Genomic DNA, 18,220 nt, shown 5'->3' with positions numbered 1-18,220 from the left:
ATCCATACAGGTATAATCCAGACCTGGATAAAGAAATGAGGGCAACAAGGGAGTTTGGTAAACAAAATGGAAAAGTTGAACCTCTAGAGGTTTTCATGAGGTAGAAGAACAAGCTTAGTGGGAAGATGAGTGTGAATTCAGGAAAAGAAAATAGAAGTTATATTCAGCAGAGGACCAGCATTTTAAGAGACAAAGCAAGAACATGTATGCTGTTATTGGAGTATAGCCAAAAGTTTGCTGTAATTTAAGGAAGTATGCTTGGCAGACATAAAGTGTTAGAATGATAGATTGGACTATTGAAGAGGAGACATGTTTATCAGGCTCAGAATGAGACTTTATCTTTTTTTTTTTTTTTTTTTTTTTTTTTTTTTTTTTTTAAAGATTTATTTATGAGCCGGCGCCGTGGCTCAATAGGCTAATCCTCCACCTTGCGGCGCCGGCACACCGGGTTCTAGTCCCGGTTGGGGCGCCGGATTCTGTCCCGGTTGCCCCTCTTCCAGGCCAGCTCTCTGCTATGGCCAGGGAGTGCAGTGGAGGATGGCCCAGGTGCTTGGGCCCTGCACCCCATGGGAGACCAGGAAAAGCACCTGGCTCCTGGCTCCTGCCAGGATCAGCGCGGTGCGCCGGCTGCAGCGGCGGCCATTGGAGGGTGAACCAGCGGCAAAGGAAGACCTTTCTCTCTCTGTCTCTCTCTCTCACTGTCCACTCTGCCTGTCAAAAAAAAAAAAAAAAAAAAAAAAAAAAAAAGATTTATTTATTTATTTGAAAGGCAGAGAGAGAGAGAGGTCTTCTATCTGCTGGTTCACTCTCCAGATGGCCGCAATGGCCGGAGCTACACCCATCAGAAGCCAGGAAGCCCCAAGCTTCTTCCAGGTCTCCCACACAGGTGCAGGGGCCCAAGGACTTGGCCATCCTCTACTGCTTTCCCAGGCCATAGCAGAGAGCTGGATTGGAAGTGGAGCAGCCGGGACTTCAACCAGCACCGGTATGGGATGCTGGCAGTGCAGGCAGTGGCTTTACTCTCTATTTCACAGTGCCAGCCCTGAGACTTTATGTTATGTGTAGTGGGCAGCCTGCCTTCTTTTGGTTCAGTATTATATAGAAGTCTGAACTTTCTGTGCACCAGGTTTGGAGACAGAGCAGTGGATGCATCACAGACAGATTTTGCATGCAGTCCAGTGGAGAAAGAAGTCAGTAGTCATTTGATTACAAAACTGCATGAAACCTGCAAGTTCGAAAAGCCTTACACTGGAAAGATATATGGTCGTGAGAACTAATAAAAGGGATTTCTAAAAAATAATTTATTATTATTATTATTTTTTAATTTAAGATGGTCAGGTTTCCAGGAGGAAGCACGTGGCTCCTGGCTTCGGATCGGCACAGTACGCCGGCTGTAGCGGCCATTTGGGGGGTAAACCAACGGAAGGAAGACCTTTCGCTCTGTCTCTCTCTCTCTCTCTCACTGTCTAGCTCTGCCTGTCAAAAAAAAAAAAAAAAGAAAGAAAGATGGTCAGGTTTACTGAGTAAGTAGCACTGTGGACCTGAATGCCTTATTATCTAGGAGAAGTAGAGAACAGTTCAGGGGGCTGTGGAGAGTGGCCCGCAGGAGGGATAACATATTCATGTTACTATTTCAACATTTATGAATCTCTTGAAGGCAGTGTTGGTTCAGTTTTGTTATAGGCAGTGAGATTACTTTGCTCTCTAAATGGTAGCGGCAGTCTGTGCTTCCATAGTCACGCATGTGGGAATTTGTGTACTTCCATTCCTGCTGATGCTAGGAAGAATTATCCCAACTTCAAGCTTTTCCGAATTTAACAAGTATAATTTATCTCATTTTGCATTTATCTGATCAGTAATGAATTTGAATATTTCTTCACATGTTTGTTAGCCTTTTGGGTTTTCTTTTCTGTAAGTGCCTGTTTATGTCTTTTATCCATTTTTCTTTGGAATAGTTCTCCTTTTCTTGCTTTTTGGAAGTTTCTTACAAATTCTAGGTATTATACATTGAAAATAGCTTCTTCCATTTAGTCATAAATTTATTAATTTATTTCTTCTTTAATAAATTTCTAGTCGTTTAATAATTAAATGAAATTATTTAATAAGTTTAATACATTCTGTTTTAATAAATCTTTTTGATATAAGTGTCATCTTTTTTTTTTCCTTATAGTTTGGTACTTAAAAATTTTAATAAGTTCTTTTCTGCTTCTGTACCAGAAAAATACTTTCAGTTGTTTTGTTTGGTTACCTTTATGGCTTTATCTTTCACATTTAGACATATAACCTGTATGGAATCCCCTTTTGCATGTGAGCATAAGGTAGCCATTTCCTTTATCATCTTTATATCTTGAGCATTTTGGACTGTGCCTGTTAATTTTGTGGTGCTGTCTTTATCCTGAATTCTTATTTATACATAGATCTGTCTCAGCTCTCTTATTACATTGATTTGAGAGGCAGCATAATGTGGTTAATAGCTTCAACTCTGGCTCTGCTGCTTATTAGCCAGCTAAGCTTGGGCAAATCAGTTAACCTCTCTGTACCTCAGTTTCCTTGTGTAAGAAATGTGATGTTACCTATCTCACAAGGTTGTTAGGAAACTTAAATAAGTTAAGATTAAACTTTTTTTCATTTTATTTGAAAGTCAGAGATCTTAAATTTACCAGTTCACTCTTCAAATGACTGCAACAGCCAGATCTGGGCAAGGCTAAAGCCAGGAGCTCTCAGCTCAATCCAGATCTCCCAAGTGGGTGTCAGGGACTCAAGTACTTGAGCCATCTTCTGTTGCCTCCCACGGTGTAGGAAACTGGATCAGAAGCAAAGGAGCTGGGATGCAAATCAAATACTCTCTTCTTTTTTTTTTTCATTTTTTTAATTTTTTGACAGGCAGAGTGGACAGAGAGAGAGAGAGACAGACAGACAGAATGGTCTTCCTTTTTGCCATTGGTTCACCCTCCAATGGCCGGCGCGCTGGGGCCAGCACATTGAGCTGATCTGAAGACAGGAGCCAGGTGCTTCTCCTGGTCTCCCATGCGGGTGAAGGGACTTGGGCCATCCTCCACTGCACTCCCGGGCCATAGCAGAGAGCTGGCCTGGAAGAGGGGCAACCGGGATAGAATCTGACGCCCGGACCGGGACTAGAACCCGAGGGACTAGAACCCGCAGGCGGAGGATTAGCCTATTGAGCTGCGGCGCCGGCCAAATCAAGTACTCTCATAGGGATGCCAGTATCCCAAGTGGTGTCTTAACTGCTGGACCAAAGTGTGCCCCAAGTTAAGACTTTCAAATTACCTGTCATTGGATAGTAATTATTATATAGTGTTTGTTAAAACATACGTATGTGTAAATTATTTCTTCTTTGGATAAACTATACTTCTTTGTTACTATGGCTTTATCAATATTTTGTGGTTTCTTATGCCGCATTTCATGCTTCTTACCTGGCTTACCTATTCCTGAACTTTTGTTCTTCCATTTAAATTGCAGAACATTTTTCTTCACTGTGCTACTGTTTTCTTGATGTAAATTATTGTGGCAAAATGTCAAGGAGATGCTGACTGTGAGATAGGATAACATTATTTTGGGGGAAAACAGATACGATTTGACTGGATCTAATGAGGCTTGATGCTATTGTGAGAGTCTCAGTAGTTACCCTGCCTTCACGTTCATTTGTCTTCAGAAGGTTGTTTCCCCACTTTCTCATAATGTGTTTTTTTTTTCCTTTCTCTCTTGTTTTTGTGTCCTCTGCTTCTCTGCTTACTTTACTAATAATGACTAGCAGATCATAAAATTAATGATCTTTTGTTGTTATTATTTGATATCTGTTCTCCATCATACTATTTTTTTTATTATTTTTTGTTTTAAAAATATGTTTGGCCGGCACCACGGCTCACTAGGCTAATCCTCCACCTTGCTGCACCGGCACACCAGGTTCTAGTCCCGGTCGGGGCGCCGGATTCTGTCCCGGTTGCCCCTCTTCCAGGCCAGCTCTCTGCTGTGGCCAGGGAGTGCAGTGGAGGATGGCCCAAGTCCTTGGGCCCTACACCCCATGGGAGACCAGGAGAAGCACCTGGCTCCTGCCATTGGATCAGCGCAGTGCACTGGCCGCAGCGGCCATTGGAGGGTGAACCAACGGCAAAGGAAGACCTTTCTCTCTCTCTTTCTCTCTCTCTCACTGTCCACCCTGCCTGTCAAAAAAAAATTTTTTTTTTTTTTTTCATTTTATTTGAAAGGCAGATAGAAAGGAAGAGACAGAGGTGGACAGAGAGATCTTCCATCTAATAGTTCTCTACCCTAATTTCCACAACAGCCAGATTGGGCCAGACTGAAGCCTGGAGCCCAGTACTTGATCTGGGACCCCCAGATGGGTGGCAGGGACCCAAGTACTTGAGCCATCATCCGCTGCTTCCCTGGATGCACATTAGCAGAAAGCTGGATCAAAAGTGCAGGAACTAGGAGTTCAACCAGGCACTGTGATAGGGGATACAGGTGTCCCAAGCAAGAACTTAACTGCTATACCAAGTGCTGACCTCCTACCTTCCTTTTAAAGTAAGGCTTCTAATCAAATTAATCTAGTGCATAGTTTTACATATAATGAACCTTCAGTTTAATTTTATTTATATCTTACTGCAAATAAGCTTTTCATCTTGAATCATTGTACTGATTCTTTTTGAATAACAAAAACTTTTTTCATACCCTAAAGGCTTGAATGAAATTAAAATCATCTAATTTCTTAGACTCTGTAGAACTTAAAAAAAAATTGGAATAATATGATAGAGTTAGGAATTTGGACTGTGAGGCCTGAGCCGTGGCTCACTTGGTTTATCCTCCGCCAGCGGCGTCAGCATCCCATGTGGGCACCTGGTTCTAGTCCTGGTTGCTCCTCTTCCAGTCCAGCTCTCTGCTGTGGCCTGGGAAGGCAGCGGAGGATGGCCCAAGTGCTTGGGTGCCTGCACCTGTATGGGAGACCAGGAGGAAGCATCTGGCTCCTGGCCTCAGATTGGCATAGCTCTGGCCATTTGGGGGTGTGAAGCAACGGAAGGAAGACCTTTCTGTTTCTCTCTTTCACTGTCTAACTCTGTCAAATAAATAAAAAAGAAAAGAAAAGAATTTGGACTTTGTGTATATATATTTATATGTGTGAATTTGTATGTGAATATGACTACTCACGTATACCTGTGAATATAAATACGTGAATATAAATAACCTAGATTTGTATCTTTGTTTTGTCCCTGTTTTTATGTTAGTTTTGTTCTTTTCTTTCTTTTTTTAAACTTGAAAGGGAGAGATAGACAGAGCTCCCATCTTTTGGTTCATTTCCCAAATGCCTGAACTGGCTGGAACTGGGCCAGGCCAAAACCAGGAGCCAGGAACTCAGTGAACATCTGCCTTATAGGTGGCAGGGACTCAACTACTTGACCCCTCCATCACCTGCTACCTGCTAGGGACTATACTCAAAGCTGGAATCAAGAGTGGAGCCAGGGTTCAACCCACATCTTTCCATGTGAGGATGTGGTCTTTCCAAACAGCATCTCTACCTCCAGGCCCAAGGCTTGCCCTTCAGTTCTATTATATGTACATTGTTGCGCATAGCTTATATTTATAGTAGATATATAGTAAGGATTTCACTTATTCATTTAGTTAATGTTTCAAGCAGCATCTTTGTGTCAGCTACTTTATTGAGGCACTAGGGATATATAAAAGTTAACAAAATGAGCAAAAATTATTGGCATCGTGGAGCTTTATGCTAGAGGAAGATGAGTTATAAATAAGTGAGATCTTTAATATGTCAGATGTTACTAAGTATATGAAGAAAAATAGACTTTTAAGATTTTGTAAGCAGGCCATTTGGCCATTTGAGAACAGCAAAAAGCAGCAGTGTAGCTAAAGTAAAGGATGGGGAAGTTGAGAATTGGAAGATGAGGTCAGAGATACGGGTCTTGTAGGTACTTGAGTGATGATCTTGGCCGGGAATGATTTACCTTCCAAAAGGTAAAGCTGCTTTGTTGAGAATGAGCCATAGTGGGGCAAGGGAGGAAATAGAGAAAACACTTAGGAGCCTGTTGCAATAAATTGTGAAAGTAATGAATGGTAACTAAAACCTGGATGTATTTTATAGGAACTTTTTGTTTAATCTTTATTTAAAATATTCATGTCCTGATAGTATTCATGTCCTGATAAGCTTTTGAAATAATTGTGTCTGTATTTGAACTATTAGGCATTTTGTACTAATAAAATTTCAAGTATATAGATAAATACTTAAAATCTGTGAAATAAATTCATTTGCCATGACTTGCATACTTTTCCTCAACCTGGCAGTGGTGACAAACACCCTAATTAATTTAGCAAATGAGAGATCAATTTTCTTTTCATTGAAATTTTAAATTCTAGTTTCTAAATGCATATGTTTAATCTTGAAAAATTTCTGCTTATGAAAATTTCACTAGTCTGAGGTGATATTATTCTGAGCCATAAATTTTAAAGGATAGCAATGACAAGGCTTTCTAGAAGTTTGTGATAAAGGGATTATTTATAATTGACTTTTAGAGCACTGTGCAATTACTAAGCAAGTAACTTTTAAAGAATTATGCATTGATTTAATATTGCTAAAACAACTTATGTTGCCTGCTTTACATTTTCTAGGAACATCATTTACAGCGAGCTATTTCAGCACAGCAAGTGTTTAGAGAAAAAAAAGAGAGCATGGTCATTCCTGTTCCTGAGGCAGAGAGCAACGTCAACTATTACAATCGCTTGTACAAAGGAGAGTTTAAACAGCCCAAACAGTTCATTCATATTCAGCGTAAGTGTTTTAATTCATTGTTTTCTGTTTGTAATTTAAACTTATCAACCAATGAAAATCCTTTATCTTCTGTTGCCCAGAGATTTAATTTTTCAGTTCATACACACTAATTTATAGATATGTTAAACATTGAAGTTTGAAATCCCTTAATGCTTACATCTGAACTTGACGATCATTTGATTTTCAGTAGCATTTGGAACATTTGCTGTTTATGTAGTTTGGGATTTTGTACGGAACTTATACTTTATCATACAGCCAAAAGGTGGTGGATTATCATATTGAATGAAGTTTATTTTCAGAGGCCCAGTGGCTGTAAAGCCCAGGAATAGGGGTGAGTCTTCTGAAGTTTTTCATGATTACATCCTGTTCCTCTGCCTTCATCTACTTTTTATAAAAATCTCTCTGCTTCCTTCCATTGTTACTATTTAAACTCTCATTGTCTCTACCCTTAAAACTATTTCAGTAATCTGTTATTTACTATCCTCTATCTCCCATCCTGGCACTCCTCTAATCTGTCATTTCTACAAAGTCTGCCTGCACCCAAGTGGTCTTACTGGATTGTCAGCCTGATCAAACTAAAATTTAATCAAGTCTGATACTGATTAAAATCCTACTTAATGTTCTGTATTGTATAAATACAGTAGAAGGTTTCAACTGATTCTTCACATAGATGCTAGTGTCTGGGTATCTTGTCTCCTTGAATAAATAATGTCTTGGTATCTCTTCTGATTGTGGTAGGTAGGTAGGTAGGTAGGTAGGTAGGTAGAAAGAGAGAGAGGACAGAGAGAGAGAGAGAGAATAACTTGCTTAAAAATAGAGATTCTAGGATTCTGTTTTACAATCTACCTACCTGAGATTCTTTGGATATACAGCCTGGTGATGTGTATTTTTAAAAATTATCTAGGTAATTCTGAAATGTCACAGATTGACGACTGCCTCTAAGATCAGCTATTTCATATTGATAGTAAGATAGCTAGATATTTTTCACCTTTGAAATGAGATTACATCTTAAATTGCTGCTGTCTTGGATTGAAATCTTACTCATCTGAGAAGGATTTGTATATGTTTCTGCAGGGTACCTGGAGACACTATCAACCTGAGACCACTTGAAAGTCTATTTGCTTAGTTTTTTTATTTCATTCATTTTTGGACCAAAGCATTAGCTTTAATTCAGGCTGCAGATCTTTTGAGAGTTCATATCTCCTTCCTTCCACCTAAGGGCAAGTTGAGAAGTAAAAAGTTCTTTGCTGTCTCTTTCTCCATGGCTGGTTTGCTTTTTTATCTTACAGTGAAGAGATAGCCCTTTGTAATGTAGGTTTATAAAGTAGTATTCTATTAAACTTTTAACTCTAACTTTAAAAAAAACAAAGATTTATTTATTTGATAGGCAGGGTGAGTGAGTGAAAGATAGTCTTCCATTCTTTGGCTCACTCCCCAAATGGCTGCAATGGCTGGGGCTGGACCAGGCCAAAGCAGGAGCCCAGAACTCTATCTGGATCTCCTATGTAGTGGCAGGGGTCCCAAGTACTTGGACCATCTTCCACTGCCTTCTCAGGTGCATTAGCCATTAACTGGGTTGAAAGTGGAACAGTCAGGACTTGAACCTGTGCTCTGATACGGGATGCCTGTGTTGTAAGACAGTAACTTAGCTCACTGTTGAATAATGTTGGACCTTTTGTTAAATTTATTAAAGACCCAAATATAAAGCTTTTTTTCCTTTCTTATAGTACAATAGTAATGGTGCATCTTATAATTCATGGTGATTTAGATTTGATAGAATTCAGTAATAGTCAAAATCTCTGCTATAAATATAAGATCTTTTGTGATTTGTTCCCTGCATTTTTCCTTTCATCATTTCCTTTGGCTCTTCCCCTCACTCTTTGTGCTGTAATAACTACTGGAAATTATGCACATTGCCATGTTTCACATTTCACACTTCCTTACATGTGATATTCAAGTTGTCTTTCACTTCTTATAGCTCATTTAAGACCTAACTTACTTACGGAACTTATCTTGACTTTTCTCATTCTGTCTCTGTATGCTTATCACAGTATCTTCTTGTCCATACGTCTGTTAGAGTACTCACTGTACTCTGTTGCAAGGACTATATTTTCTCTTTTCAGAGTATAGTAGTACTTGACTGTAGATACTCATATTTGTTGACAGACCTAGTTGTTTTCAGATGGCTTTTAAAAAGGCCTTTGGTGGTAGAAACATTTTCCAGAGAGACTCTGACACATTCAGGAGAGGCACATACAGAAGTTATTCTTTAATTCATTTCCTCTGTACTCCTTGACTTTGATTCCCTTTAGCATATTATATTTGTCTTTGCCTTTGTATCAGTTTTGAAAGGAGACAGATGTTCATAATAGGAATTTTAAGGGATTCTCTTAAACCAGTTTTATTTATTTAATAAACAGTAGAGCTAGATGTCAGGATCATCTTAAAACTTTTCTAGGAAACCAAGAGAAGCAAAAATTGGATGTAACTCACCTGGGTCAGGCACATTGGATAAAATAAACATTAATCAACACTAATAAAACATTAATCATAAACAGTTTTAAATTTCATCTTTTTCCATTATTGTAAAAAATAGAATAAAATTAATAGAAATTATTTAACCTTTGTTTTTCTTTTAGCCCGCCAGCATATGCCCCATCTAACTATATAATATCATAGAATACATGCAGTTTTTTTAAAAAAATATTTTAAAGATTGATTGAATTTTGAGACTCAGAGTTACACAGAGAGAGATCTTCCATCTGCTGGTTCATTCCCCAGATGGCTGCAACAGCCAGCTCTAGACCAGGCCGCAGCCAAGAGCTTCATCCTAGTTTTCCACCTGGGTGGCAGGAGCCCAGATGTGGGCCATCTTCTGCTTTTTTCCAGTCCATCAGCAGGGAGCTGGATTGGAGCAGTGCCCACATAAGGTGGCAGCTTTACCTGCTGTGTCATAATACCAACCCCTACAGCAGTTTTTAGTTTTATTTTTCCACTTGTGTTTTAATGCTGTACATATAGTCTTTCATTATGTATATAAAAGTTTCCATCAAACTGCTATTTCATGATTTACTTATTAATTTTTTTAAAAGATTTATTTAATTTATTTGAAAGGCAGAGTTAGAGATGCAGAGGCAGAGAGAGGGAGAATTCTTCCACCTGCTGGTTCACTCCCCAAATGCCTGCAGTAGCTGAAGCTGTGCCATTCTGAAGCCAGGAGCCTGGAGCTTCTTCCTGGTCTCACATGTGGGTACAGGGGCCCAAGGACTTAGGCCATCTTATACTACTTTCCTAGGCCATAGCAGAAAGTTGGATCAGAAGTGGAGCTGGGACTTGAACCAGTGCCCATATGGGATGCCGGAACTGTAGGCAGTGCCTTAATCTGCTGCGCCACAGTGCTGGCCCCTACTTACTAATATTTAAATTTGAGAGACAAAGCTTCCATCTGATGGTTTACTCTCCAGATGTTCAAGCATCTGGGGCTGGGCCAGGCCAAATGGAGCTGGGAACTTAGTACAGGTCTTCCCCATGGGTGTCAGGGACACAACCACTTGAACCTCTTTAGAGTCTGCTAATGAGAGAAGGTGGAGTTGGTAGCCGAGCTGACTTAAACCTAAGCACTCTGATAAGGGATGTAGGTGTCTTAACCACTAGGTTAAATGCTTTCCCTTTTCATCTTTTTTTTTTTTTTTTTAAGATTTATGTATTTATTTGCAAGTCAGAGTTACACAGAGAGAGGAGAGGCAGAGAGACAGAGAGAGGTCTTCCATCCGATGGTTCCCTCCCCAATTGGCTGCAATGGCTGGAGCTGCGCCAGTCCAAAGCCAGGAGCCAGGTGCTTCTTCCAGGTCTCCCATGTGGGTGCAGGGGCCCAAGTCCAAGGACTTGGGCCATCTTCTACTGCTTTCGCAGGCCATAGCAGAGAGCTGGATTGGAAGTGGAGCAGCCGGGACACGAACTAGCGCCCATATAGGATGCCGGCGCTTTAGACCAGGGTGTTAACCTGCTGCGCCACAGCACTGGCCCCGCCCTTTTCATTTTTCATGATGGATTTGAAAGAATTTCCATTTAGTTGGCTAGGAAAACACAATAAAATTACCAGAATAGAGTGATCTTCTTAATTTTTAAGGCTCCTCACATTGTTTGAGCTTTGGCAAAAATCTCCTTATTGTTCTGGTACTGTTCCGTCCATCATCTGCACTAACACTGTTGTGATTACTACTTATTTCAGAATTTCTCAACTCTCTCCCATGAGGTACAATTTTAACTTCTTTGTATGAGATATAAGGCCATACTTTGTACTTGCCTAGTCACATCGTGTTCTTCACTACAATACCAACCTTTCTGAAATGAATGGTGTAAGGGCCTTTTTCCTCCCCTTGCTTGTAAGCTCCTCAGGAGCAGTATCTACATCTCATTCACTTTAGTACTTTTGTTTACCTAGTACAGTCCCAGATTTTAGTCTCAATTCACATTTTCCTCCTATTTTGTCTGACCCCAATGCTTTAAGCTACAATAATAAGTTCCTTGTAGCCTGCCTGCCTGCCTGCCTGCCTGCCTTCCTTCCTTCCTTCCTTCCTTCCTTCCTTCCTTCCTTCCTTTCTTGATTTTATTTATTTATTTGAAAGTCAGAGTTACACAGAGAGAGGAGAGGCACAGAGAGAGAGAGGTCTTCCATCCGATGGTTCACTCGCCAATTGGCTGCAACGGCCGGAGCTGCGCCAATCCGAGGCCAGGAGCCAGGTGCTTCTTCCAGGATTTGGGCCTTCTTTGTACTGCTTTCGCAGGCCTTAGCAGAGAGCTGGATTGGAAGTGGAGCAGCCGGGACTAGAACCAGCACCCATATGGGTCAGGTCAGGGCATTAACCCACTGCACCACAGTGCCGGCCCCAGCCTTTTTTAATCTTTGTTTTCTCATGCTGTTACCTGGCCCTTTACTTATTTACTTGTTCAAATACAACTTGCCTCCAGAATGATCTTTAGAAGCTTCTTCCTGAGTGCTTTCAGCAGAGTTCTAGGCGTTGTTTGTGTGAAGGCCTTCTGTCATGTGCTCACCTTCCTATGGCACTGACCACCTTAAATTGTGGTTGTTTGCCAATTATTACTTCACTGGGCTACAAAGCTCATTGAGAGCTGCACTTTTTTTTTTTTTTTTTTTTTTTTTTTTTTTTTTTTGACAGGCAGAGTGGACAGTGAGAGAGAGAGAGACAGAGAGAGAAAGGTCTTCCTTTTGCCGTTGGTTCACCCTCCAATGGCCGCCGCTGCAGCCGGCGCACCGCGCTGATCCTGGCAGGAGCCAGGAGCCAGGTGCTTTTCCTGGTCTCCCATGGGGTGCAGGGCCCAAGCACCTGGGCCATCCTCCACTGCACTCCCTGGCCATAGCAGAGAGCTGGCCTGGAAGAGGGGCAACCGGGACAGAATCCGGCGCCCCAACCGGGACTAGAACCCGGTGTGCCGGCGCCGCAAGGTGGAGGATTAGCCTATTGAGCCACGGCGCCGGCTAGAGCTGCACTTTTTTAATCTTTGAATTTCACAGCCTGTTTCAGTACCTAGCATATGATTAGGTAGGTGCTTGGTTATTTGCTAAATAGTTAAATTAGTGAATGAATTGATGATTAAAGAAAAAAATATACTTTGACATTTTAAAGACGGCAGTCTTGAGCCGGCGCCGTGGCTCAATAGGCTAATCCTCCACCTTGCGGCGCCGGCACACCGGGTTCTAGTCCCGGTTGGGGCGCCGGATTCTGTCCCGGTTGCCCCTCTTCCAGGCCAGCTCTCTGCTATGGCCAGGGAGTGCAGTGGAGGATGGCCCAGGTGCTTGGGCCCTGCACCCCATGGGAGACCAGGAAAAGCACCTGGCTCCTGGCTCCTGCCAGGATCAGCGCGGTGCGCCGGCTGCAGCGGCGGCCATTGGAGGGTGAACCAGCGGCAAAAGGAAGACCTTTCTCTCTCTGTCTCTCTCTCTCACTGTCCACTCTGCCTGTCAAAAAAAAAAAAAAAAAAAAAAAAAAAAAAAAAAAAAAAAAGACGGCAGTCTTGTAGTACTTAAAATTATACGTAGAATCAAATATAAAGCTGAAATTATTAGTTTGTACTAAAGTGAAAGTGAGAGACCTGCTGTGGTATCCAAGTTAGAAATTAGAAGGTGAGTTCTCTTTTTCATCAGCAATATCATTTTAGGATAAAAAGTGCCAGAGATTATAGGGAATGGGATGATATGGATGTGAGATAAATGGTTTTGCTCCTTTCTGCACTATTTCTCCACGTTATTGTATTGATATTCTGAAGAACTTAATCACAGTATATCTGTGTATTCTTACCATGTTGGAAGCATCTTGAAGGCGCATAGTCTCTGATGACCCAAGACGCTCCAGTCCTTTCTCATTTAGGCTGATTGTACACACTAGTTAGTTGAGTATTGCACACAGAAAAATTTTACTATTACAACCCAGATATTATAATTCTTTATTCTTTTGGAGTTTAATTAACTTCTTTAAATGCAGGATCCAAACTTTCTTCTTAAGGAAATGACTTTGCTTATATTTGAATAAGTTCTTTCCTTAATTTCTCATTACCCTTTTTGTTTAATGTGATGATAGTCTAAAGTTTTAAGTATCTTAGAATTCTAGAAAAGAGGGAATTTGAGATAAGAGTGAAATAAATGCTGGACAAGTGTTCTAAAGCTAATTTGTGTCCAGTTTTGACCTCAGTATGATTATTGGTAGCAGGAACCTTGTCTTTTGTTTTGAAATAAAGAATCACTCTTGTTCTCACTCCTTTATTAGTGAACTGCCTCACCACCTAAGTTGATAGTTCAAGAGAAAGGATAGGTGGGATAGCACCTCTGTATTATGAGGATGTCAGGCAAGAAGAGGAATTCACAGAGAGGGAATTGAATTCTGTTTTGTTTTTCTCCCAAGATCTGAAGCCCTGGGAAAATGCCTGTCTGTTTGTGGATTCTGCTGTATACTTGAAGCTAGCTTCTCAGTTTGATAAAGCTGACCACTGTCAAATTGCATTGGAAAGAGGAAAAGCTATACTTCTTCAATGTACAGTGGACCCATATATTCCATTGTGTTTTCAACAAGAGTGAATTAGATGCTGGTATAATATGCAACTTCATCTTCATTACCCCTGGGATTTCCCTTGATATTTTGTTCCTAAACAAAGATGACCAATTGACCCTTTGCCCTGGAAGAGCAGGTTTTGATTGGAAAGAGTTGAAGAAAAATCCATAATAGGCCAGTGTTGTAAGTTAAGCTGCCACCTGTGATGCCTGTATTCTATATCAGAACACAAGTTTAAGTCCTGGCTACTCTGCTTCTGATCCAGCTTCCTGCTAGTGTGCCTGAGAGGTCAATGAAGGATGGCCCAAGTACTTGGGCCCCTGCCACCCATATGGTAGACCAGGATGAAGGTTCAAGTTCCTGGCTTCAGCCTGGACAGCCCCTGGCCATTGCAGCCATTTGGGGAGTAAACCAGTATATGAGAGATTTTCTCTTTCCCTTTCTCTTTGTTTTTCTCTTTCCCTTTCTCTTCCTCTTCCTCCTCCTCTCTCCTCCTCCCTCTCTCCCCCCTCCCCATACCCCCCTGCCTTTCAAAAGGAAAAAAAAAGCCTCCAAAATAAGTGATGGCTGTTATTTATATAGTAAAACTTCTTAATGAAAAGGATGCATTCCAGGAATGTCATTTTGTTGTAAAAGTGCCATATGTGCATCAAAAAATCAGATTGAACACAGATACCATGAAATGACATCACACATTCAAATAAGTATTGAGCTATGAAGATAAAAGCAGATTGTATCAGTTTTTGGAGAATATATTTCAGGTGAAACTGGATCCCAGGTGGAGCTGATCAGAGGGACAGTGAGCAAGGCCAGGCACTCAAGGCAACCTACATTCAGATTCACTGACTCTAAGGGTCATCCTCTCTCAACTTGTACAGAAGCTGTGATCGCCTCCTCTCCCTGGACAAGAGTGTGAGTGTGGCAGTGCAGCTGAAGTGGTAGAACAGTGTCCATAGCTATAATCTAGGAAAAAAGAGAAGTTCTCAGACCCAGAAAACAGTACATATTAAAGTAATGCCAGGCATTTTGGGTTAAAGTAAAACATTTGGTGGTATAAGGTAGAAAGATAACAGAAGTCTGAGTTCAGGGAGAGCACCCCTTCAGCCAGTGTTCATTTATTTATGTCCACATTCCAAAAAGGAAATGAGTTTGCAGTCACTGAGTAAACATATAGCCCAATAAAGATCCTTGTTAAAGAAATCAAAAATAAGAGGCAAATTTGATATATCATGGCGCATGTTTTAGGTATGTGATTAATAGCACAAAAGCAAGGTTGGTCATAAAGGTACATGTTTTGTGGCATTAAAGTATTTAGAACCCTCCCCATATGGCTTCTCAAAGCCTGTGATATAACCCAGTGCACCTGATTGTTTTAGTTGGTGTTACCAGAAATAGGCCTAACAACAAACATCTCCATGGGATGTTGTCCAGTGATAACCATGTTGCCTTGAGTGTTGACACCTTTCAACATCTTGTATGTCTCCTTGTCTTCTCCATAACAGAATAAAGAAAATTTGTTCTACTATACCCCACTTACTGCCTACCTATAAAAATAATTTTCTTAGGCTTATTTCTTGGAAATTTTAATAAAACAAACATTTTCTTCCACAGTTAGGGATGAAAGACACGGTGAGAAAGTGAAATAATGTTTACTGACCTCTGTGTACAGGTTCATAAGTGTGTTATGTGTATTTTTTATTTACTGGACTGATTATTCCTCATAGGAACACCCCCACACACACACACACACACTTGGATCTTGTTCAAAAGTAGGTATTTCTTTGATTGATTGATTTTTATTTTTGAGGCAGAGAGAGGGAGAACTCTAATCTGGTTCACTTAGATCCCCTAATGGCCCCTAGCTGGAACTGAACTGAAGCCAGGAGCTGCAAACTCAATCCTAGTCTCCCATGTAGGTAGCAGGGATCCAGCTGAGCCATCCCTGCTTCCTCCAGTGCTCTGTATTAGCAGGGAGACAAGTCAGAAGCTGGAGCTGGGCATCAAACACAGACAATACAGTATGTGGTGTGGATATCTTAATCACTAGGGTAAATAATCACCCCCCAAAATATTAATTTCTTATTACTGGCTCTTCAGTTTCTCTGTTAGAAACTAAGAAAGTAGAGGGGGAAGATTTGAACAGTTGAGTTTTTTTCTGATTATAATGAAAAGTTAAAAAAAAATTAAAGATTTATTTATTTATTTGAAAGAATTACAGAGAGAGAGATCTGTGATCTACTGGTTTACTTCCTAAGTGTCCACAATGGCCAGATTAGAGCCAGCCCAAAGCCAGGAGCCAGGAGCTTCATCCGGGTCTCCTTTGTACCTGGCAGGAGCACAAGCACTTGGGCCGCCTTTCACTGCTTTCCCCAGATCATTAGCAGAGGGCTGGAGCAGAAGTGGAGCAGCTGGAACACAAAACAGCACCTACATAGGATACTGGCATTGCAGGTGGTGGCTTTACCCAGTGTGCACAATGCCTCCCCAGAAAAGTAAAATGTTAATTGCAGAAAAAATTAATAATCTTATCTCCCAAAGATAACCTACACATTATACTATATGTATGCTTCTGTATACGTGGGTATTTGTGACATGTGTTTTTATTTTTTACTAACTAGAATAGATAAACAATTTGCCAGGTAAATAGTCTTAATAATATTTGAAAGTTATAAAATAGTACAAATAATTAGTTTTATGGCATTTCATAGTCTGCAAGAATCTCTAAGAAGGCTGAAATTGAAGATTTTTGTTTCTACCTTAATTAATAGGAATTTAGACCAAGAGTATTTATACTTTTGTTATATTAATAAGAGGTGAAATATGCATCTCTAGAAAAAAATAAAACAGACTTTTAAAAGCTTACATTATTTTTACAAAGAATTTTAAATTTATAAGAAAAGGAACAGTTTTTATCCTATTACACACATGCACACACACACTCCATTCAACACACACTTTTCTCTACTGTTATATAATATCTTGGCATTAGTTGACATATTTATTATAATAAATTAACTGAAGTCCATTGTCAACACTGCAGTTTACTCTCTGTGTTTACTCTGTGTCCATGCAGTTCTATGAATTTTGATCCGCCAGTTCAGTGTAGAATAGTTTTACCACCCTAAAACTCCTTGGCAGCCGTTGATCATTTTTCTATTTCTTTAATTTTACCTTTCCAGAATGTCAAGATAGTTGGAATCATACAATGCATAGCCTTTTCAGACTGGCTTCTTTGACTAGTACACATTCAAGTTTCTCTATGTCTTTTCATTGTTTGATAACTCATTTAAAAACAGTTTTACTTATTTGAAAGGCAGAGTGAGAAAGAAAGAAAAAGAAAGATCTTCTATTTGTTGTTCACCCCCAAATACACACAACAGCAGGGGCTGGACCAGACCAAAACCAGGAATGCATGTAGTGGCAGGACTCAAAGCACTTGAGCCATCATCTGCTGCTTCTCAAGGGCATTAGCAGAGAGAGCTGGATCAGAACCTCAGCAGCCAGGATTCAAACCTGGGATGTGGGCAGGATTCAAAACTTGGGATGCAGGCATCCCAAGCAGTAGTTTAACCTGCTGTGCCACAACACCTTCTGTATTTCTTTTGATCATTGAATATGTGTGAATGTACCAGTTTGTTTATCCATTCATCCATTGAAAGACATCTTATTGGTTAACAGTTTTACATGATTGTGAATAAAACTGCTCTAGACATTTGTGGACAGGTTTTTGTTTCACTGTGAGTTTTCAGCTATGCTGTATAGATAGCTGGGAGGTGAACTGTCTTCCAAAGTGGATGTACCATTTGCCTTCCCACTGACAGTGAATTAGAGTTCTGTTGCCCTCTTTCCTTATCAGCATTTGGTATTGGATTTTTGCCATTGTAACAGATGTGAGGTAATGTTGTTTTAATGTGCTATTCTCTAATGACACAGGATGTTGGGCATCTTTTCAAATGATTAATAGCCTTTATGTATCTTCGGTGAGGTGTCTGTTCAGATCTTTTGCCCATTTCTTAATTGGATTATTTGTTTTTAAACAATGTTGAACTTTAAGTGTTCTTTCTGTATTTTAGATACACGTCCTTTTTATTTGATGTTTTGCATATTTTTCTCCCTGCTTGTAGCTGCCTTTGCATTCCCTCATGGTGTTTTTCACAAAGCAGAAGTTTCCAGTTTTAGTGAAGTCTACTTAATCAATTTTCTTCTTTTATGGCAAGCTCATCACAAACTTGAGGTCACTGAGATTTCCTCCCATGTTACTTTCTGTTAAGTTTTATAGATTGCATTTTACATTTACTTCTCTAATCCATTTTGAGTTAGTTTTGTGAAGGGTTTTGTGAAGAGTTTAAATTTTACT

At 40.3% G+C, this 18,220-nt stretch overlaps 1 protein-coding gene across 18 annotated transcripts in view; it reads left to right on the top strand.

Moving 5' to 3' along the window:
- The window catches only part of EPC2 (enhancer of polycomb 2), a 137,864-nt gene that overhangs the window by 53,179 nt on the left and 66,465 nt on the right, over positions 1 to 18,220 (top strand). For 16 of the 18 annotated variants that reach the window (XM_089329181.1, XM_051848701.3, XM_089329180.1 and 13 more), the window contains one exon: positions 6,637 to 6,796. The exons of the other annotated variants lie outside the window; for them this stretch is intronic. In XM_089329181.1, coding sequence (XP_089185307.1) covers positions 6,637 to 6,796 — 160 coding nt within the window. The remainder of the gene's footprint in view (positions 1 to 6,636; positions 6,797 to 18,220) is intronic. 18 annotated transcript variants of the gene reach the window in all.

Source organism: Oryctolagus cuniculus, chromosome 3, assembly GCF_051225735.1.
Source record: "Oryctolagus cuniculus isolate XC-2025 breed Fujian yellow rabbit chromosome 3, ASM5122573v1, whole genome shotgun sequence".
Taxonomy (NCBI): Eukaryota; Metazoa; Chordata; class Mammalia; order Lagomorpha; family Leporidae; genus Oryctolagus; species Oryctolagus cuniculus.
Note: the sequence above shows the minus strand (reverse complement) of the source record. Positions and strands in the feature narration are given on the sequence as shown.